This window comes from Schistocerca piceifrons, chromosome 2 (assembly GCF_021461385.2).
Source record: "Schistocerca piceifrons isolate TAMUIC-IGC-003096 chromosome 2, iqSchPice1.1, whole genome shotgun sequence".
Lineage (NCBI taxonomy): Eukaryota > Metazoa > Arthropoda > Insecta > Orthoptera > Acrididae > Schistocerca > Schistocerca piceifrons.
Window position 1 is genome coordinate 849,731,451 of NC_060139.1, and position 23,528 is coordinate 849,754,978.

At 42.3% G+C, this 23,528-nt stretch overlaps 1 protein-coding gene across 3 annotated transcripts in view; it reads left to right on the top strand.

Annotated features, from left to right (window-relative positions):
* The window catches only part of LOC124776256 (trithorax group protein osa-like), a 97,429-nt gene that overhangs the window by 57,786 nt on the left and 16,115 nt on the right, over positions 1 to 23,528 (top strand). For all 3 annotated transcript variants that reach the window (XM_047251136.1, XM_047251138.1, XM_047251139.1), the window contains one exon: positions 3,689 to 4,463. In XM_047251136.1, coding sequence (XP_047107092.1) covers positions 3,689 to 4,463 — 775 coding nt within the window. The remainder of the gene's footprint in view (positions 1 to 3,688; positions 4,464 to 23,528) is intronic.

Here is a 23,528-nt window from a genome sequence, read left to right on the forward strand (position 1 = left end):
CTGCTTTAATAGATCTGTCTGTATCAGCTGGATGTACTTGTCACATAGAGTTATCTGCATTCCTTACTTATACAAAATAGACTTATTTTCTACTTGTCAGTTGTTGTTTTTATTTCAAAATGACCAGTTTTGGGCAATGTCATCATCTTCAGATCATGTCTTATAGTTATAGAATAACCATTGTTGTAATTAGTTCATTCTTTTTGCAATAGACGTGGTCTATGGTGTGCCTTAAGGGGCTTGTGGAAGCAACATTTAGTTCATGGGAGGTTACTGAGAAACTCAAAAAAAGTATTTTTCAAAATTTTATTACTGTTGGCAGCAGATATCTGAATAACTAACTGCAGCAAATTGCTCAAATTTTAATGGTATATTCTCTAGGCATTTATCTATAAGTGTCATCTTCTTGTTTTCAAAAATCTTTGTCTGTTGTCAAGAAACACCCAAAAAACATGGCTTTAGGGTACCAAAACTGTGCTGTGGATTCCAAGACAGCTATGCACAGCAGCTGGGCTGAAATGTTTACGATATATTCCTAAGATCCCAATCTCTAAGAGCGGTGAAAATTTTCTTGGTATTTTTATCCGTTTCCAAGATTCAGATGTTCAAAGTTATCCCAGTTGTACATGTAAAGTACACATTTAACATCTGGTGTGAGGCAAAACATAGTTTATAAACACAGAGAAAGATATTGTCAATTGTCTCCATTATCATCAGAAGGATTTTGGGAACCCCTTGTTGTAATACTGAAACACATGCAAAATTTTTGTGCATGTAACATTTGGTCTGAACTATAAATTTAGATTTGTGTTATTTCAATTTTACGTAAGTAAACTACCAGACTTTTGCTGACCTATAACGCTCTTTTCATATAAGTAGTATGTCCTGCTTTAGCAGGGAAAGGAAGAGAGCCAGTGGAAAAATGCTCCTTTCGGAGCACAGAAAAGACGAATACACTCCTGTTTTTTTAAAAGACTCTGACTGAACAGTGGGGTACCACCTGCTTCATTCTACCTTCCCCAGCACCCTTAAAATTTTTTCCAAAAACTTTGGCATACTACTGGATTTGCAGTTTTTAACACTAAGATAGAAGGAGACAGTGGCAGTGGGAAAGAGACAGAAAAGTAATAAATACGGGGAGGTAGTAGACAGTGCTTGTGGTACAGAAGGAGTGGAGGACACAGTGGCGGTGTGAGAAAAAGAGAGGGACACAGTGAAAGTGGAACATAGTTGACAGTGACAGAACAGTGCTTGGAAAAGAGTGAAGGAGACAATGCAAGTGGGAGAGGAATAAAGAGAAGGAGATAGTGGAAGTGGATGAGAACCAGTGATAGTGACAGACAGAGTGTATGACGGTAACAATGAGGGAAAGAGAGATATTGATGGTGAGAAGAGACAGCAGCAGTGGGATGGAATGATTGATATATTAGCAGTAAGAGAGAGAAAGATGAGACAGAAGCAGTAGGATAGAGTGAAGGAGACTGTGGCCATGAGACAAGAGACAGTGGCTGTTTGAGAGACACAAAGAGATAATACCAATGAGTTGGGCTGAATGAGTGAATGAGAATGATCAAGTGGGAGTGGATGGGTATGAGCAACTTTCAGTGGAGGACTAGTGGGTGTGAGCAAGTTACAGTTAGGGGAGCTTGCAGGAGTGAGAGATGAGCTGCATGTTAAAAAGAGCACAAATATGTTTGTATGCCAAAATTTTTGAGAGAATTTTTAAAGGTGCTGAGGAAGGTAGTTTCTGCTGTTGTTTTATGTGGATTTGATGTATATTGTAATGAAATGGCAACTAATATAGGGGACACCTCATACTATGTATGGCTTACACTGTGGCTGGCTGTGTAGTTTTGTGAAGTGAGCAGATTAAAGTCATTTTAATAATGTGCACAGACAAGCTTTCTGGGTCTGAGTGACTCACTACTAAATGGTATGTTTGTCTTGTCATGTAATATTTAAACTGAGCAACTGCTAAAATGCTTCTTGTTGTAATCAGTTCAAATATCTGATCCCTGTGTTTCTTATTCTTTCTAGCACTGATGATGGCTGTTCTGTAGCTGAAATCCAGCTGCATCTGCAATAAAATGTAAATTTATATGCAGCTGATTACTGTGTTCATCCCTGATTGTAATAAAAATATCATGACAACTATTGGGTTGGTGCATATGTTTGAAACATTTTCCCAACATATATACATAACAGAGACTTAAGGCATCAATATATTCTCCTTCACTGTTTACAATAGTCTGCCAACTGTGGGGTAACTTTTCGAATCTGTGACTATAGAAGTCACGTGGTTTAAAGGCAAAGAATTCTCAACTCTCAACCCACGTTAGGAGTGCATTTTCATCTGGAAAGTAAGTTCCTTGGTGGTTTTAAATGGAGAGCATAAAAAGTGAAAAATCGCAGGACTCAAGATCATGTCAATAAGGTGGTTGTGGAAGGACTTCCCAACCAAACTCCTGTATAGTGCTTTTTGTCAGTCTAGCAGAATGTGGGTGTGTTATTGTGGAGTAACTTTACTTCATGCAGTCTTCCTGTGCAGTGTTCTTGGTTGGCATCTGCAAAATGTCTCAGTTGTTTACAATAAATGTCAGCAGTGATGGTTGCGAAAGCAATTCGTAGTACACCACCATGTCACTGTTCCACAAGATTCATATTACCTTTTGTGGATGGTTGCAGGTCTTTGTATAGGGAGTTGCTGCTTTGTTTGGCCTCAGCGATTCCCTTCTTTTCCTTGTGTTAGCATAAAGACACCATTTTCCGTCAACAGTAACAATACAGGATAGGAATGGTCAGTGTTGTTCACGAGTCAGTTGATGACGATCAAGGAGAGGTGCACATATGGCCACCTGCTGATTTTTGTAATTTTGGCTTTGAGCATGCATACCCAGACACCTGATTTTTGGACCTTTCCCATAACATTTGAAAATCTTGCACAATGGTGGAATGGTCACAGTTCATCTCATTTGCCAATTTTCAAGTACAATGATGTCTGTCATTGTGGATTAATGTGTTTAAATTATCTGCACCAAACTCTGAAGATCTTCCTGGACTGAGAGAGTCACTAGTGTCATAACAATCCTGCTTAAAATGAGAAAACCATTTTCTTGCCGTGCTGTGTCCAGTGGCATAATCCCCATAAATAGTGCAAAAGAATATGTCAGAAATGTTCAGATTTCTCCCATTTGTAACATCCATAGCTCCACTCACTATCTCCAAATGGCAAAATGATACTACATAAACTCAAACAGCAAATGAAAAAGACAGGTGATAAAGAAACCCATAGCAACCAGGGAACAAACATGTAAAACAAAAATGCTACGAGCTTGTATACCAACCTAATGTAGGGGGCACCTTGAATACAAACGCAATTCTTAACGCTTGTTACTCTGTAACTATGAGAAATGATCTGTAGATGGACGACATTGCTAAAAACGAATAATTTTTAGATAAAAATGGTGACTAGCAGACAGAAAATAAGTCTATTTTGTATGGATCTCTCTTTTCTAGCCACAGGGTATCTGTTGAAATACGAAGTATATTTGTGTTGATAACCACAGCAGTATTCATACATTGCAAATTCAAAAGCATATTAAATATTTCTGAACCTATTCTTTATCATTCATTTTGTGTGAATTAATTTTTCTCGCAGATTTGATGTATTTTATGATATTTTTAACAGAGTTATGGTCCTCCAATGGGACCCCAGCAGGGGCCACAAGGGCCCCAGCAGGGACCACAAGGACCCCAGCAGGGGCCACAGGGACCCCAGCAGGGGCCACAGGGACCACAGCAGGGGCCACAGGGACCACAGCAGGGTCCACAGGGACCACAACCAGGACCACAGCAAGGGCCACCATCACAACAACAAGGGCCACCGCAGCAGCAGGGCACTGCACCACCATCACAACCACAACCACAGCAGCAGCAGCAACAACAACAACAGCAGCAGCAACAACAACAGGCCCCAGGACAATCACAGTCTGCACCACCACCACCTCCACCACAAGCAACACAGGGATCTGCACAAACACAACAACAAGGTCCTCAACCACCACAGTCAACTACTGGTACTGGGCCACAGCAGATGTCTGTAAACTCTGCCCCACAGCAGGGTAGTAGTTACCCACCAGGTGCACCAAGTACCACATATAGTGGGCCTTCATCACAGCAACAACAGCAGCAACCACAGCAGCAAGGTTATGGGCAAGGAGGAGCACCACAGCAAACACCTGGTTCCTTGCCATCACAGCAGCAACAGCCACAATCACAACAGCAGCAGCAGCAACACCAACAACAGCAGCAGCAACAGCAACAACCACCACCCTCCCAGCCTCAGGCACAACAGCAGTTATCTGGAGGATATGGACCGTCACCCCCTACCACTACATCTGTTGGTACTGGTCCCAGCTTCATCAGTCAGGGGCCTGGACAACCACCTCAGGGTAGTAATTATGGTATGAACATAAATGTGTATTCTCATTCTAATTTTCCTGTCTTTTTCTTTTAAATTAATTGGGGTAAATTAGTGAGAACATGATAAAATTCAAGTAGGAATGCGGCAATGTTGCAACAGAATTTCATAGTGTCTAAATTGTTTCTGATAAAATTATTTGTTGGCAAAGGAATATGGCCAGAATAGTACTTCCTAGACAACTTTGATTTTAAAGGATTTTACAGTCAGGCTTGTAGACAATGTATAAAGACATCAATATATTGCACTAATAGATTTTGTATGATTGATATTAGTTCTGTTATTTTGGAATCGGGCACAAAAAAAAGAAAGGTGTTTGGGGGTATGTCGGAACAGAATGCGATAGCTTTTCATTTGAACAAGTTCATTCAAAGTATATGTAAATTAGTAGCCATACAAGACATTTTGCAGTTAGCCTGTCCTTTGAATTCATAACACAGTAGTGGAAACAAAAAGACATGAGCAATCCAGGAGGTAATGAAAAAAGAGCAGCATGGAATAGTTTGTTAAGCGATGGTGAAACTGTAAGAAATAAAGTGATTTATTCACTGTACAGTGCCATATACAGGGACATCAAAGAAAGGGAAAAAGATAACAAACAAAACATAAGAACAGACAAACAAGAAGCTGTGGATAAATGATATATGATATGTAGACACTTAAAAAGTCATAAAATGTCACTAGATTATAAATATTTCCTCTTGTGACTGTAATACTAAGTTTAAAAGAGGAGCACACTAATGCACTAGGAGTGACTCATGATCTATGGGTGCCTGTACTGGAAGTAACCCGAATATTATCAGCCGTTTTGCTCCTTACCCACAGTGGGGTTATAATGTCTGTACAATTTATTTTTGATGATATTGGCAACAATTTTATATGCTGAGCTTAGTAAGCTTATTCCTTGGTAGTTATCACAATTTTTCAGGTCTCCTTTTTTGAACGTAGGAAGACATTTGAATTAGTCCAGCTGGGGTTATATCATCTTGTGACCTGACATATTTACAAAGCTTAGGAATCTGTCTATAAATTACGTTATTGCAAAATCAAACAGCTCTAGATTGACTGAATTGCCTCCTGTGGCTTTATCTGCAAGTGTGTTGGTCCCTTGAAGAGAATACAGCCAGTTTTATTCTCTATTCTTGTCCAGTCTGGCAATGTGCTTCACATCTACTGATCTCATTGTTTACAGAACAAGCTTTGATTAACCTTACTGTTGTATCCATGAATGAAGGTAGAACAAAGAACAAAAGGCATGAGTAATCAACACAGTTTATTCCCTTGCCAATGAAGAAAGAAAGCAGAACTATACATAACTTAAATGAGTGGCTAGCTCTACCATGGAGACAGTTAATATCAAAGTCTATGGATGACACCAAGTAGAAGGAATTCCGAAATAGTCTAGCTCCAAGCAGAGTCAAAGTCCAGTTGATGGCGATCCAAGTGTTATGGCATTGTGGTAACATCAATAGCAGAATCCAGGATGAGACTGCCTGAGTGTGGTTCCATGTGCGCTTATGGAGCTCTGGCAGCATAGGAATTGGTGAGTCCAGAGTGGCGGGGCACGGCGTTGTTGGAGCAGCACCGGTGTGCAGCTATTACGTGAGGTGATGCCACAGTCTGGGTGTTGCCAAGATTCCGCAGAGGCAGCTATGTGCAGGGGCCATGTTTACACTGTTAGGCTGGGTAATGCTGCACATGAGACGGAAACACCTGACCCAAGGGCATTGTGTTGTGTGACCTGTACCCATGTGGCGACAGGCGCCATGGTGTAGGCACTGATGATACCACACTTTCCCACAAGGTGCCTCACAGGGATGGTGTACTTTGAGAGGCCATGACGATGATGGGGTGGTCCGGGCTGTAGGCAGGGCGATGATGTCAGACTAGGAGCTGGGTGACCTGCATTCCAGCATTCGCTGCACAGGTTCCCAGAAAAACTGGTGGCAAAATGCACTTGCTGCCCTTCCTGGTGTGAACAATCCCCCGCTGATACAGGCGAATCCACATCCAGGGGCATCTTGGTAGCCGACGGTGAAGAGGACAGTGGCTGAGATGACAAGAGGACTGGTGTTTATGGTGGTGACCGCAGTGGTGGTGATGCCGTAGAGTGCAATGATGGAGGCAGCAACATCAGGGCCTGTGTTGAATGAGCCTGCTGTGATGGAGAGTGCAGCACCCTTGGCCAAGGTGACTAGGGCGGTGATGAATGTGGCTGTGATGCAGAAACCTTTCTGGTAGCGCTAGGCAGCTGGTATGTTACCCGCAGGGGGAGACACTGTCTGCTCAAACATTCTCCGGAACAGAAAGGTCTGCGATGATGGTGTCCTGATCCATCCTGAATAACAGGGGTTACTCTCCCCACGGATTTGACTATAATCCCAGGTTCCCATGAATAACCACCGTTAAAGACCCTGATGATACACTTTGGCATTGGCCTGGAATTTTGTGAGAGACAGAAGAGTGTCTGTGGACTGAGAAGGATGAGCAGGTGCAGTGTACTTCTAAGAGATCTGCCATGCAGAAGTTCAGCCAGTGACTTACCTCCCTGAGGTGGCCTACATTACATTGAGAAGAACAGGAGCAGAGCATTTTCCTTGGAGTGGGACTGCCTTAATTTCAAAATCTGTACCTCAAAATTATGCATGACTTGCTCCATGTCACTGTTAGATTGTGGTGAAAAGGGTGTTCATCTGATGTGGGTGATTGCATTGGCATTACAAAAAGACATGTATTCAGCTGAAATCAGTTGCAGGTCATTATCAGATACAATAGTAGTTGGTAATCCCCCTTGGAATAATATAGTTGCTATAGCTCAAATTGTGCTGGCCAACATTTGGGATGCATAGGGACCACAAAAGGAAATTTGAAAAAAACATCCAGTATGAGAAGCCATCACGAACCCAAAATGTTCCTGTGAAACCAATACAAATTCGTTGCCAGGGGTGTCTGGTTGGGGCCAGTTAGACAATTGCTGATAAGGAGCAGACAGGTTCTCAGTGCATCACTTCCAATATGTAATCATGTGTCCATACCCAGCCATATGCAGTGCCGTCTGGCCACTTGCTTCATACAGACGATGCCTCAATCTTCTTTATGAAGTAAGTCCAACAGTTGCTGCTGCAGAGATACTGGTATCAGCAGCCAGGTGTGTTCATTAGGTGTGTGTAGGAGCCAACTCCATTTTGGACCAAAAAGTCATCCTGTTGGGAAACCCAACACCTAAGACACTCATTGGGAGGTAACTTCCTATCCACAGGCCAGCCTGACTAAATAACCTGGCGAAGGAGCTTGAGGGTACCATCCTAACCTGTTGCCGTAGCACTTTTACGTTGGTCAATTACAAAGGTAAGCACTGTGGCTTCATCGATCTGATCAATGTGAAAGCAAGCAGTCTGAGAAGAATTAAACTCTGCCTCTGATCCTATAGGTAAATGAGATAAAGTATTCACATTGCTGTGGCATACCAGAGAATTTCATAAATGACCAGGGTAAGCACACAATGTTGGAGTTTTTTTGCTGGTTGGACAGGCACAATTTTGGCTGGGTGGAGTAAATTGGTGAGAGGCTTGTGGTCCATTACCAGGAAAAAATTCCATCCTTAAAGACATTGATGAAACTGGGAAATGCCTTAGATGATTGCCAAGGCCTCGTTCTCTAGTCGACTACACTTCACGTGAGTTTTGTTAAGCCACATGATCTTTGTTAAGCAGTTTCAGTGTGAGAGCAGTTGGGTGGTCTGTGGCGCTGATCTTGTGGGACAGAACTGCCCCAGTGCTGTAGGAGGAGGCATCTTCTGAAAGAATCACAGGTTTCATAGGATCAAAGCAGACAAGACATCTGCTGCACAGCAAGACGTTTTTAATGTCTGGAAAGCCGTTTCTTGCTGACGCAGCCAGACAGAGGGAACATGTTTCTTAGAAAATGAAAGGGGGCTGCAATCTGAGCAATGTTAGGGATGAAGCAAAAATAATATGAGATCTTGCAGAGGATATCTTCGAGTTCAACAAGATTCTTCAGAGAAACGAGTTTCCAAGTTGCTTCCAAGCATTTGGCAGAAGGGCAAACACTGTGGGAGTCATTGGCGTGATTGAGGTATTCCATTTGGGTACAGAAAAATTTGCATTTGGAGTCCTGCGTTAGTGAGGGTTTAGAAGAGGCATTCCGGGTCCCAGAGGTGCTCCTCTGGAGTACTGCCAGAGATGACAGTGTCCAGATATTTGGAGCACCGAAGGATCTTCGACATCAGTAGCTCTAAAAACTGTTGGCAGATGACCGGAGCAGAAGTTCTGCCAAAGGGTAGTCACTGGCATTGGAACAGCCTTATGTGAGTGTTGATTACAATGAAGGATTTCATCACATCATGTGACTAGAGTTGCACATAGGTGTCCTTGAGATCAGTCGGCAAGATGAGCATGTCCCCTTGTAATTTGTCCATTAACTGTTTGCAGTGAGGGAGAGGGTGCAAATCCACAACAGAATGGGCATTGATGGTGGACTTAAAATCTGTGCAAAGATGGAGTTGTCCAATTGATTTTCTGACAATGACGATGAGTGACAGCCATTGACTGCAGAGATGGGCTTGATAACCCCCAGGTCCTGCATACATCTCAAGTCTGCCGCAAATTCCTCTCTGATGGCGTGGGGGACATCTTGTGCTTTGATGAATCGTGGTTGGGCAGTATCTTTCAAGGTAATGCGGGCAAAAAAGTTTTTTGCCTCATCCAAAGCGTCCTGAAATAACTGATGGTATTTGGCATATAGCTTCGTGATGCTGTAATGGTGGACAAGGGAATTGTTCATTGCCATATTATCTGAGATTTGGAGGCTGAAGATGTCAAAGGAGTTGAGGCCAAAATTGTTATAACTGTTGTAAGAATGAAGTACTGTGATTGGGATTACCTTAATTGTAGATCTGTAGTGCCACTGTAGAAGACATGCAGTCCCCATTGTACGTGTTGAGAACCTGTGTTGGATTTTCGAGCCGTGGGGAGCCGAACTTTTTGAACATGCACCTATTAATCAACATAATGGATGACCCAGCATCCAGCTACATTTGGACATCCCGGTTTTGAATACACAGCTGAATAAAAGTTTCTCTGGCTCACAAACAACCGTAGAAAGATGCTGAAGGGGACTGACAGCCCAGGATGATTCATGCATTGAGGAAATGCTGTAGCAGGTTTCAACAGGAAACAACTCCTCAGAAACCAAATGGTTCAGGAACACCACATCATTTGACACTGACTTGATTGACATCCATGCTTCAGAATCGTGGGCAGCCATATTAACACATGTGCCTCATAATTTCATTGAGCAAATGCCTCGGATGTGCCCAATCTGTTTGCAAAACAGACAATTGTTTCTGTGGAACCAGCAAGTGTCCCTAACCATGAGTGACGTAGCTATGAGGGCAGAATTGCAATTTGTCTGCCGATGCACAGCAGCTGCAGGCGTGCCATAGATTGTTTACAGAGCCCAGCAGAACTGCTATATGGAGAAGACTGACAGGTGTCAAGAGCTCTCTCCACAGGAGGCGTCATTGCCATTGTCAAACAATTACCTCAATTATACAAATGACATCCTCAAGTGAGGGGTCTGATAGTTTGAGGATTTGTGTGCAAAGTCGGGAATCAGTAACATATTCAACAATAGTGTCCTAAAGGTACATAACTCCATGAAACATTGCCAATAGGACTGGGTAGATTGTCATTTCATTCACAAGAACTGATACCGCACAGTGGCGACCAACACCTGGGAGTCGAAATACTTATCAAAAGCAGTAATGACCTTTGGGAAAGGAACCAATACAGGCTGAGTAAGGGGGAAAAGCTTAATGCAAATGCACAAAATGTCTATGCCATACCAAGAAAATAAATATGAACATTGAACATAAACCAAAATGTTGTAGGCCACAAAGTTTTGAAACAGCTGGAGGCTTTATTTGACTCACCCCTCTGTGACTGAATCAAACTTGTGAAAGGCAGAGCAGATTGGTGTCTATTGTCTTTGTCATAAACCTGAGTGACGTGTTGCAGCAGAGCTTGATGCAGAAGCTGTTTGTCCTCCAACAGCAATGTCACCTTGTCCCTGTGATAATGATGGTATAAAAAAAATAAGTGACAAGTTAAGACAAGATCCAAGAAAGAAAAATAACCAAATTGGAACTCCCTCAAAACTTAAAGCTAAATACTGTCCACTCATGAATTGCACAACAGTCTTGCTGGAGGCGATTAGACAGAACTGGAAAGTGAGTGTGTACTACAATGTCAAGAATTGGAAGCCAGTACAAGAACCAGCCTCTTTTGCCACTAATTTATTGTATCCGTTAATGGAGGTACAACAAATAACAGAATTAGTGAGTAACAAACACAGTTTATTCCTCTACCAACAAAGACAGAAAACAGAATTACACACATCTTCAGTGACTTGCTAGTGCTACCACTGGGATGGCGATTAACAAAGTCTGTGGATGAACTGGAGATCAGAGTAGTAAGTAGAAGAAATCCTGAAGTGTTGTGGCTTTGTGGTAACAGCAGTGGAGGACTCTAGGGTGAGACTTCCCTGACTGTGGTGCTGCGTGTGCTTATGAAGCCCTGGTGTGGTACAAATATGACCACCATTGGTGATCCATGGTGGCGTGATACGACATGTTTGGAGCAGCACCGGTGGGAGATATTTTATGAGGGCACGCTTCCCAGGTGTTGCTACGATACTGCTGAAGCAGCTATTTGCAGAGGCTCTGCCCGCATTGTCTGGCTGGGTGGCACTGCTCATGAGTCGGAAACTACCAGCTGTGGGCTGTGTGACCTGTAACCTGCGGCCTTGTGGCAGCAGGCATCATGGCGTAGGCATCGATAATACCACACTTTCATTTCTATCTTAGTGTGAACTGAATCACAAACCAATCTCATATCTAGAAATGTTTAGTCAAGAGTCACCTCTCAGCTCAACATTTAACAATTAATGTAAAGTGATTATGATCAAAGTTTATAATTTAAGGAATAAAGATGCCTTTCTCCTTTTTCATCTCTATACAGTGCGCATGCGGCCACACGCACAGATATATACATCTGTACAACTACATACTACATATTATTGCCAGAATATATTGTGCTGACACTCCAGCTTAACTGGAGTTACAGATTGTGTTGAGCAGAGTGGAAAGGCGGGAATGTTGGCGTGGGGCAGGAAAAGGGGTGAGAGTGGAGGGTCATTGGGAAGGGTGACTGAGGGCTGAGACGGTGAGATGCCAGGTGAGTGTAATAGGAATGGACACTGGTGAGATAATTCTGACCACAGGTAGGAGGAGCCGTGCACAGTTAGGTGGAGAGGAATGGAACAGAGGAAAAGGAGACCAACTGCCGTCTGCCAAAATACTTTTGTCAACCTACCTATCAAAAAAACTCTGTACTACAGAAGTTTGTCATATCCAATGGCCTTATCTTTTAGCCTCACACGAAAAATCAGCCAAGTTGGATTCATCAAAGACCTACCCTCCTCCCTCCAGTGGAAGCACTCTTTTGCCACCAACTCCTCCTGCCAAAGGCAATCAGAGCCACCAGATCTAACTGTGACCCTCATCGTCTGCAGCTCGTGGTCGTGCAGTAGCGTTCTCGCTTCCCACGCCCGGGTTCCCGGGTTCGATTCCCGCGGGGTCAGGGATTTTCTCTGCCTCGTAATGACTGGGTGTTGCGTGCTGTCCTTAGGTTAGTTAGGTTTAAGTAGTTCTAAGTTCTAGGGGACTGATGACCATAGATGTTAAGTCCCGTAGTGCTTAGAGCCATCTGAACCATTTGATCCTCATCCTCCCCCACCCTAGCATTCCATCATTACCTTCCATGAATTCCTTACCTCCAACTTTGCCTCACCCTCTTTCTCCCAGCTCCCTTACCATGAAAAATAATGATTCCATCTCAGAAGTTTACCATACACTCAAAGCCCTATAAAATCTTTATGCCTATCCCAGAATTCCTCTACTGAATCCATTTCCCCCCTCCTTATCTCAGTGACCCCCTCGCACACCCACCTCCTGCATGCTTTCCAAAATCCATTAAAGGCAACAGTTGTAGACATCCAATTTGTAGTTGCTTACTATGCTCCCATTGAAAGACTCTTCGCTCTTATTGACAAATGTCTCCAATGAACCGCCTGGAGCATAGTCGTCCACATGAAACACATGTACCACTTCCTTTACTGGCTCTCGACTATCACCACCCTGTTAATATCTGGGTTCCCACTCATCACTGTTAATGCCACCTCACTGTACACCAACATCCGTCATGCCTATGGCCTTGCCACTACCGAATACTGCCTCTCCCTATGTCCTTCCAATTCCAAAGCCACATCACCTCATTTGTTATGCATCGAACTACATCCTCACATGGAATTACTTGCCATTTGTGGGGAGGAAGTACAAACAGATCTGCAGCATGGTCATAAGCACCTGCATGACACCCTTCTATGCCATCTTGTTTACATGTCACATAGAGGAAACCTTCCAAGCCAAACATAATCCCAAACTGCTTGTCTGATTAACTGATACCTTCATCATACGGACCGACAGCCAAAACACACTATCCTCATTCTTCCATGACACCAACACTTCTCTCCCATCCATTTCATGCGGTCCTAGTAAGCCCAGTGTGGCACCGTCCTGAACATTTGTTGACCCCAACCTCTTTGATTGCTTCATTCAAATCTATCTCCAAGTCAAACCCACTAACCCCTACCAGTACTTGCATTTTGACAGATGTCATTGCTTTCACATCACAAAATCACTCCCATATAATCTGGTCAGCACTGGACAGTATATCTACAGTGAGGAAAAATCTCTTGCCCAGTGTTCTGAAGCCTAGTAAGGCTGTCACAATCAGTCAGTTTCTCCCAAACCTCATCTGCGGACACACACACACACACACACACACACACACACACACACACACACAAAATAATTACACAGTATCATCCTGGACTGAGGCAGCTCAACCATATCCTTTTCCAGGGCTTTGACTATTTATCTCTGTACCTGGAAATGAGAAACATCCAACCCACCACTTCCAAAGTAGTCAGCTATACCAGTTAAACAGTTTTATTTTGAACCCAAGAAATAAATTCACAGATTTGGGATGAACACAATAACAAAATTCTGAAGAACAAAAGTAAAAGCTTTCTTGATTGAATGAATGCTAAAATAATCTGAGTTCCACAAAGTAATAGTCACAGGTTGAATCTCTTTAAAAGTCTGTGGGATAAAATTTGTAATACTGGCACCAATTCTGGTGCTTTCCAATTGTAGGAGTCCTCTCCACTCTGCAGCATTCCATACGGCCATCCCACTTTACAGTGACATCTCAAAGAGTAGTTGATCATGGTAGCATGTTGTCCAGGAGGAGTCTCTCCAGTGCAGCTGGCTACATTGGAACTGCTCAATGCCAGTGGGACATGGGCCTTAAATAGTCATCTTGTGGAGTAACACTTCTGTTTGTTTGACTCTCACTTAGTTTCAGCAGAGGTAGGAAATAGTTTGGCATGTGTGCACTGATCAGGGCTGTGTTGTGCCTTTGATCTGCTCCTGGCCTGGCTACTGGTGTTACCACAGCAGGAGCGATCTGAATTGAGTAACGCATACATAGGCAAAGTCAATTACTCTACTATCAGTGGTTCCTAACAAGGGCTTCAGAGTGTAACTAGAACTGCCAGGCTACTCTTGGGATGCATTATTTGCCAACGATTTTGCATCAGTGGACCAGTCCATGTGACATGACTGCAGCAGCACCCTATGTGGTATGAAGCCTCAGTACCTCTCCACATCATTACTCAGGCTAGGCAGGAAATCTGAATCTACTCCTCTCTTAATCAGCATATAGGGACTATGCCGCCTTCATTGAGGAAGAGCTGGAATCTCCACCAAAGGCTCCCACCATATATCTGCATCATGAAAGGCCAGAACAGATATTGGCATTGCCTATAGATTTGTCCCGATCGATGGTTTCCGGGGCTTTTATTGGTCCTGTCTGTAGGAGAGTGGCTGCTAGCCATAGTTCAGGTCAAGACAAGAGTTTGGCCTCCTTGGGAACCTCAGTCTGAGAATGTGGAACCTCCACTGATTTCCTGGTGTGGGAGGGGGGGAGAGCAAATTTTTATTTTGGTGGGAGCCAGAAGTGGCTTAGGGGGTGAAAGTGGTTCCACCTCAATCACTGGTCATTGTTGACTCTCATTTGGCACCAAAAATAAGGGTAGATATTGTAGCAGTGGCAAGCAGGCTGTTGGGCAGAACTGTCCTAAGTGTGGTTGTGTAACTCATGCTCAGTCAGTTACTGAGGGGAAGCGAGGGAGGTGCACTTAACTTGTTGCCTTCAGAGTGGATTGCAATGCCTTACTGTGTGCTCCTGGTGGCTGCAACCTGAAGCATTTGCAGTTCTCTATTGCTGCCACCACCATCAGCTTGGGTCCACCTGGGGCTCTGGCAGCTAAAAGTGCAATCCCATATGTGATAGCCTCATGAATGATGGTAGGATTGTGTGCGACTGTAAAATTTTGGCTGGACTACAGTTGTTTATGGGGATGGACTAGTAGGTTGTGAGGAAGCTGGTGAGTGCTTCCCTGGATTCAGCTGTTATCATCCTTTTGAAAGGCCTGACCAAGAGTAGGTGATCAATACCACCACATTTACAAAAGTCCCAAAACACAGGTGCCTTGAATTGAAGGCTATGGTCAGAAATCAGGGTGTAAGACTCTCCATTGCAAATGTGATGGAGAGCACACTGACAGCTACCAGTGACACCATTGATTGGAATGGTCTTGTGAAATCAATATGCACCCATTGCTAGGGGTGGTCAGGTTGTGGCCAAGGGCTGAAAACTGTGCCGCTGCTGATTGATTGTGGGTACAGTGCTTACGGATCCAGATTGAATGTCCTATGGTGGAAGCAACACCAGGCCAGTACACATGAGGCTGCACTATTCTGCACATTCTCTAATGTGGGGTGTGAAAAGTGTCAGTATGCAGGGTCAGAGCTAGGGTAGAATGACCACCTGGCATTGAGATTCATCTGTGGCTAACAATAAGACATGATAGGTTGCACCATGTGGGATCAGCACCTTTAGAAAGGTATTCCAGCCAACAGCACTGTACAACAGACAACACCATGCAAAGTAGCAGATTACAGTCTGTTTCTGCTGCTACTTCTTGTGCCATAATTGGGAATTCATTGAGATGAGTCACTGCTTGGTGTCTAAGGTAAAACACAGCACTTAGTGCCTGTCAAACTCAGCATCTGGGCTGCATGGCATGTGGGAAAATGAGTCTGCTTTTGAGTGCTGCATGGTGAGCCTATAATGGATCTCATAGTTAATAGTTAGGAAGAAACAGTGCCCACTGTTGAAGCCACTCCGCCATCTTATCAGGAAGTTTCAAGTGGAGACCAAATAGTGAAATGAAAGACTTGTGCTTGGTGAAGTTTAGTAACACATAAATGTGAAGCTTCTTGGTACCATGTACGGTAGTCAATACCTCATTCTCAATTTGCAAATAATTTTGCTGGGCTACATTTTATGTCTGACATGCAAACACAAAGGACTATTTATGCCATTAGCATAACTATGGGACAGCACTGCACAAGTGCTGCATCAGTGGCTAGCATTAAGCATCCGCCTTGATGGAATATTGCTAAACAAGAGACTGATCTAAGGCAGTCTTCAAATCATAGGAAAGCTTTGTGGCATACCTCTGACCAAATGAAATCAACGCCTTTTTTATGCAGTTCATTAAGTGAATACGAAATTTGGGCCGGGGTGGGAATGAATATCGCTTAATAATTAACTTTGCCTATGAACGACTGTAGTTCTTAAGAGGCAAGTTACAGATGGTGCTCACATGATCGTGTGTGGCCATATGTCATTGTACTTTACACTTGACTCAAAGAAACTATATTTGTCGAGACAACATTGCAGACCAATCAGACATCAATTGTAGATTTTGTAGGTGCTGCTCCATGTGACCATGATAATTAGCCAGTCATCCAAATAATTAACACTGTTAGGGGTGCCTGGGATGAATTCCTCAAGGTACCTCTGAAATATTGTGGGAGTGCTTATGACACCAAATGTCAGTCTGCTGTAACGATACATGGTGAATGGTGTATTAGTTACTAAAAACTGTTATGTCTGATGGTCTACAGGTGATTGAAATTAGGAGTCAGCAAGATGTATCTTGGAAAAATAACGACCTCCAGCCAATTTGCCAACAAATCCTCTCACCTAGAAATTGGATATAGATTAGCTTGAGCATTAGTGGTAGACTTACATTCGCCTCATATTTGAAGTGACCAGTTTGAATTCTTAAATACGACTGTGGGGGTATGTCATTGGTATGTTACACTTCACTAGATAATGCTGGGAATATGACTTCCATCCTTTTCAGTCTATCTAGTTCTGTCTTAACTTGATTGCACATGGTGGAAGACACTGGACGTGCTCTACAATACTTAGTGTTGATTGGTCAAAGGATAGGTACTCTTGGAACCCTGTTGCACAACCTGATGCAGGTTCAAACAGTCCCTTATTTTGCACACACAATGTATCAAGTTCTTTCAGTGGAATCGTGGTTGGAACCACATTTATTCTGTGTTGAATTTGGAAACCGAAAAGTGCAAAAGTGTCTAAGCTCAGAAATATTGGCTGTCATCCAAGAGTTTACAACCAGCAAGGTTAGTTACCAAGCAGCATTCATATACTTATCTTGGTTCATGATCTGACCGTGCAACAGTATCAACTGTCCATTACATCTCACCATTCTGCACTGAGGAAACTGTGGGGAGCCAATGCACCAGTGGGTACCCACATTAACCAGAAGTGGCTGCAACTGTGTCAAACTGGTTCTGCCTCTGCTTGTTTAATGTCCAGTTGCACCATGAGTTTATGTGTCCCATCTTCTGCTGCTTGTGTTGGTATTAGGAGGATAGCGTGCAGTGCGCTGGCAGCCATTGTTATCATGCGTCGGCCAAGGCAGGCACATGCTAGATGCTCCAGTTTGTGGTATACAGAACAGATGACATCACTTAATGGGCAGCCATATTGTTGATGCCTTGGGCCATAGTCTCAGCATGATTTGACTGCATTAACTTCTCTGGGACTCATTGATAACGACGCTTGAGACATGCCAACAATGGGCAGAGTGCTTCTGTTCATGCGCATCTACCAGCAGTGAGGGTGGCGGAGCACTAAGAACTGATCTAACTACTACATCCCATCCCATCTCACCGAACTATTGGCCTATCAGTTTCTTTGTGACTCAGACAATAAGTTTGTCATCAGTTGAAGGTGAACACAGTGGCGACTAGCACTATTAAGAAAGTCAACACTAGAAGTATCGTGAAAAACAGATTGCACTAATTCTGTTGCTACGTGAGCTTTGGCAATTTTTAGCATATCATTCAGGGTTGGATCTGGTGACTTTAAAGCCTTCATGGTAACTTCTGTGTCAGGAGCTAGAAGTATAATATCATCATGGATTAATGATTCCACATATGATGTACCACGCTGTTTACAGGACAAATTACACTTGTATGGTAAGCCTTCAGGTCAGCAGCCCCTGCTACATATGTTTGCTTACATTGCTTAACACATTGATTACATTTGACCCAAGTTGTAACTATGCAGGTTTAGTGACCGCAATAGTCAGTCAGCAAACCACAATCATCAGAAAATCACAAACTAGTGGAGTCTGAGAGTAGGTGTAGTTTTCGCACCACTTCATGCTGTTTATTACAGGAAGACAGTAAGGGTGCAATGTGATATTCAGAGTTACTTATATCACGTGCTTTGCAGTGAAAAACAAAACAATGTAAATAGGCCTCCAAACTGTCATTTGCGTTGTCACAACAAGCAAATGAGAACTTGTTGGTTTTGCAATAGTTGTAACACCAATTTCTGTTGTTGCTGTTGTTCCCACTGGCCTCCCCATTCCTTTTCTTGCTGTTGCAACTGCAACTGCAATGCTGCTGCCAGAACTTTAGAAACTCACTTGAAAATTGCAAAAATTTCTGAAACAAGTGATAATAAATTGCCAGTTGCAGAAAAAAACTTTGAAGAAAATATGTAATATGTTGTTCAGAATATATGCCTCACAGTGAACAGTTACTTAGTGAGAAAGTCCTTGTCACCACATTTATATCCTCCTCAGCTTAGGTAGAACATAGTTTATGATAACTCATACTGGCAGTGATGTGGACACCAAGAATAAACAGGCGGTTTCTGTGGGTGGAGTTCACGAAGCAAACAGCCAGCTAGAAGCAAAGTTCAGAATGTGACATAAGGGTATGTACAGAGAAAAAGCAGGGTACCTGCACAGGCGGAATAGTGCAAAGCAGCTTGACCCAGTGCGGGAAATATCCCCTTGTTATCCAATGAGCTAGCGGGCCCGTGACTGCTGGCTAGCTGGCGGCTAGCCAGAATGAACGAGACATCCTTCACCCGCTTTCGGCATGCGGGTTGGCAACTCTCTGCACTGACAGAATCGAGGTGCACGCCCTACAGTCTTCTTCGAACAATTTTACAGAAACTGATCGTTAAAAAAAATAATAAAGAATTATTTTCATGTTACTTATAGCTTTGTATATCAGCTTCATGGTGAAGTGCCCAAACTTTCGATAATGGTAATACTTAGATGATATTCACATCTAAGTACGATGCTGGGCGGAATTCAAAAAAGTTTGCAATGAAAAATATGGGTGGGTATGATTTTTCATTTGGTGCATATTACACCACGTATTGCTGCAAATGAAGTTTAGCTTAGATACTGAAATTTTTTTTAGACTTGGGAGGAGGTCTCTGTCTGTCTCCAATCTCGACCACATGCATATAGGAATGAAATAGTCATAACATAGCTCATATCTCCTAAACTGTTTGAGATATCGACACGAGATTTTGGCAAGTGGTAGCATGTGAAGAGGAGAGTGTTTTGCTATATGATTAACATAGGGAACTTTCTTACCTACGGTGATATAACGGAAGTTAGGGTTTTTATTTTATTTTTTCCAATCCAGTACTGTAATTTTTTAAGAGTATTAGACAACTTTTGAAAAGAGAATTTGCTAGTATGAAACTAAATGTGAAATTTCTTACCTTGTTTTACACCAAACCAACACAATGAAGTTTTCCATAAGCTTTTGGCCAGACTAGTCATGTACTGCATTTTAATAAGACCTTGTTTATTGTCAGATAAGTTTGTGCAATTTGTACCATATTATAACAAAAAAAAAAAGCCATTCTTCATCATTTATGTTGTTTCTTCATATAAGAAATAGTTAACAATTCAGACAAAAATAATTTGCCAGTTCTGTTGCAGTTTTGGCCAAGTCCTGTATCCCATCATATTTTTAATAGCGAATGACTGGAATTGAAACTTATCAAAGGGGATATATTTTCTTAATGAGTAGTATCAAGTGGTTCATAAAGTAATGACTGTCATGTTCTTGTAATAGTGTTATCCACAGAGACACAGGCACCTGATTTGTTATTTCATATAGAACGATACTGCATTTTTGCTGCAAAGTAGAAATGACCCAGTAAAAACTCTTTCGTAACTCTGAATCTGTGAACACCGTCTTGCAGAACTGTTCGTCAAAGTCAGTATCACTGATGAATTAAAAGATATTTGTAGTAAGAAGATTCCCTCCCTCACTCTGTGCGGGGATAGGAATGGAATTATGGTACACTATTTGCTGTACCTTTTCATGTGTCAAATCTATCTGAGGTGTAGAAAGAAAATCCTGTGGTAAGTTTCAGCCCCAGCTGTTCATTATTAAAAAGACACTGTGTTACAGGCTTTCCCTGAAATTGTAACAGAACTGGCAATTTATTTTCACCACTAATTATGCTTTTCAGAAAGAGAAAAAGTTAACAAGTCAAGCCAAATCAATTATTCCTTTTGTTGCAACTTCAGAGTAGCCTTGTAACCCAGTGCCTTTTCAACAGGGAACAGGAGGTATGAAACTTAGTAAATGATTTTTCTTCTGCATCTTAAACCTTCTGAAACAGTGGTTTATTAAGTGAGGAACTGAGGACAAATCAGGTTGATAACTTGCAAGAAGTACATCCTTGATACGAAAATAAATGTGCAATTTCTTTACTTATGTTGTTGTATAAACCCACAGCACATCTCATTTCACTGTTGATGGTCCTTAAAAATTACATTGTTCCCTTACTTCATGAACTGTTTGAAACTACTCCTTAAGGTTAGAATAGACCATAAGTATATACAATCTATCTATAACAGATTAAAAGATAATTATGGTGGAAAAGTTCACCACTTCACTCTGAATGGGGATAGCAACAGATATACTGTACACTGTTTGCTGCGAATTATTTTCATATTTCTCAGATAAAAAATTGAGAGAAAATCGTTTTGTAAGCTTCCATTCCAGTTGTACTTTATTACAATCCACCAGGCACTTAAATGTGATTTGTGGAGGATCCATGTGGATGTAGAAAATATGATGGATTTCAGGATTCCACTAAAATTGCAACAGAATTGGCAATTTATTTGTGTCCAAATTGTTAACTATTTCTCATTGAAGAAACATCATCAATAATGAGGAACAGCTACATTTCTCTTGTTGACAAATTTAATTTTGCTTTTCTTTTTGGTAATAATATGGTAAAAGTTGCACTAACTTACCTTGCAATACCTATTGCAACAAAATCGTGAAACAAGGTGTCTTACGAAAATGTGATAGGCGACTAGTTTGGTCGATAGCTTATGGAAAACCTCATTGTCTTGGTTTGCTGTAAAAGAAATTTCAATTTAGGTTCATACTAGCAAATTCTCTCTTCAATAGTTGTTCAAGACTCTTTAAAAATTACGCTATTGAATTGAAAAAATAAAATAAAAACCATAGTTTCTCCTATATCGCTGTAGATAAGAAAGTTCCCTGTGTTAACCATATAGCAAAATACTCTCCTCTTTGCATGCTATCACTTGCCAAAATCTCGTGTCGGTATCTCGAACAGTTGCGAGAGATATGTTATCAATATTTCATTCTCGTGCGAGTACGGTTGGAAGTGATCGTGCTACATAAGTTTCATTTTCTTGACACTGGAGGCAGGTACAGCCCTCCTCTCAAGCCTAAAGAAAGAGTCAGTAGCTTAGCTAAATTTCATTGGCAGCAAGATATGGTGTAATATGCACCATACACAAAATCGTAGTGCCCCATACTTTTCTTTGCAAACTTTTTTGAATTCCTCACAGTGTTGTACTTAGAAGCGAATATCATGTTAATTATTACCGTTATTGAAAGTATGGGTCCTCCACCATGAAGCTGACATATAAAGCTATAAGTAACATGAAATTTTATTTTATTTTATCAATTTGTTTATGTGAAATGTGTGAGAAAGACTACAGAGCTAATGGAGTGCACACAACATTCTACCCATAAGGGCACTGCTACACCTTGACTAGCAGGCAAACCAGCGTTCTTTGTGTGCTTCAGTAGGCGCGTATAACTGTGCTGGCCAGTGCGGCGAGTCAGCACATAGACTACTGGCTTTCTTTTTGTTCTCACACTAAGCATACACAAACAGTCTGGGAACAGTCCAAATCGAAAAATGCAAATACAGACAAGATCAATTGCTTTACTATCAGTGGCACAAACGAAAGCATCTGAGCATATGGAGAACTGCTGGACAAAGTTTGGGGGCAGATGTATTTACGGACACTGTTGCATCAGTGGACATTGCCACATTGGTGATGGCAACCCCTGTGGGAGCAAACTGCGACCATGAATTCCAGGTATCTCTAACCTTTTATCCATGTCAATACTTGAGCTGGGTGGAGAATCCAAGTCACTGTTGGATACTGAAACACCCAACCAGCACATTGTATTCCAGTCCATCATAGGCTTCTCCCATCCTATCGTACCCTATTAGAGGCTGGGCCACCTGTAAAAGAGCATGCACATCATATACCAGTTGTGTTGCAATTTCTGCAGAGCATTTTATGTGGGCATGATCGATCGCCAATGAACTGTCCAACAGAATGAATGGACCAAGAGCAGAGCTGACCACCCTGTAATAGAACACGCTGTTGATCACAACATATTCAATTACGCTAACTGCTTCACATCGCATGCCATGTGAATCCTTCCTCTCAACACCAGGTTCTCAGAATTACATAGATGGGAGTTGACCTTTGGGCTCAATCTCTGTTAGCCCTTGCCTCTGCCCCACATTGACCTACATCTCCTCCACTGTCCCAGGACCTTAACTTAACTCATCCTGCGTACGCACTCTCTTCTCGTTACTTTCTCCTTCCCCTGTTCAGTCTCCCGCTTCTAACCCACTCCTCCATGCTATTGTGCACTGTGTACAACTGCACTTGTCAGTGGCCAGAATTAACTCACCATAGCCCCATTGCCACATTCCTATCCCTTGCACCTGCTGATTCTCCCTCTCAGCAATCTGCCACCTTTCCAGAAACCTCCCTCCCACTCCCTGTCTCCTACTTTTCCCCCAGTCTCACCACCTGATACAACACCGCACCTAGCCAAGCTGAAGTGCTGGCACAGTATAGTTAGCTAGGGTAGTGTGGTGATACAGGTAGGTATATGTGCGTGGAGGGGGGAATGTGCTGTAGTAGAGGATTTAGCTTAAAGCTAGCAAAGTTTCCTGTCATATTTATGTGCGTTTTAATGTTTCGGTGCCTCTACTTACTACTTGATGAGTTGTTACCGTACTCCTTAAATTATTCACATTTCAACAGGACTTTCAATTATGATATTTATAACTGAAGTTTAATGTTTTATTCGATGTTTTAAGTTGAGTAAGTAACTATTTGTATTAAAGTACAAACTACAATATAACTCGTAACTTTATGTAAATAGATTAAATAAGTTGGCAGGCATATTGTGTGTTATATATTTAAAACATAGTAGTACTCACGAACTACAAGTCAACATTTGTTGAGCATGAGGGTTGTGGCAGAGGGCACAGGGCATGCTGCACGGGGGACAGAAACTCCGCATCCATGTCCTGTAAGTACACAGTGCAGC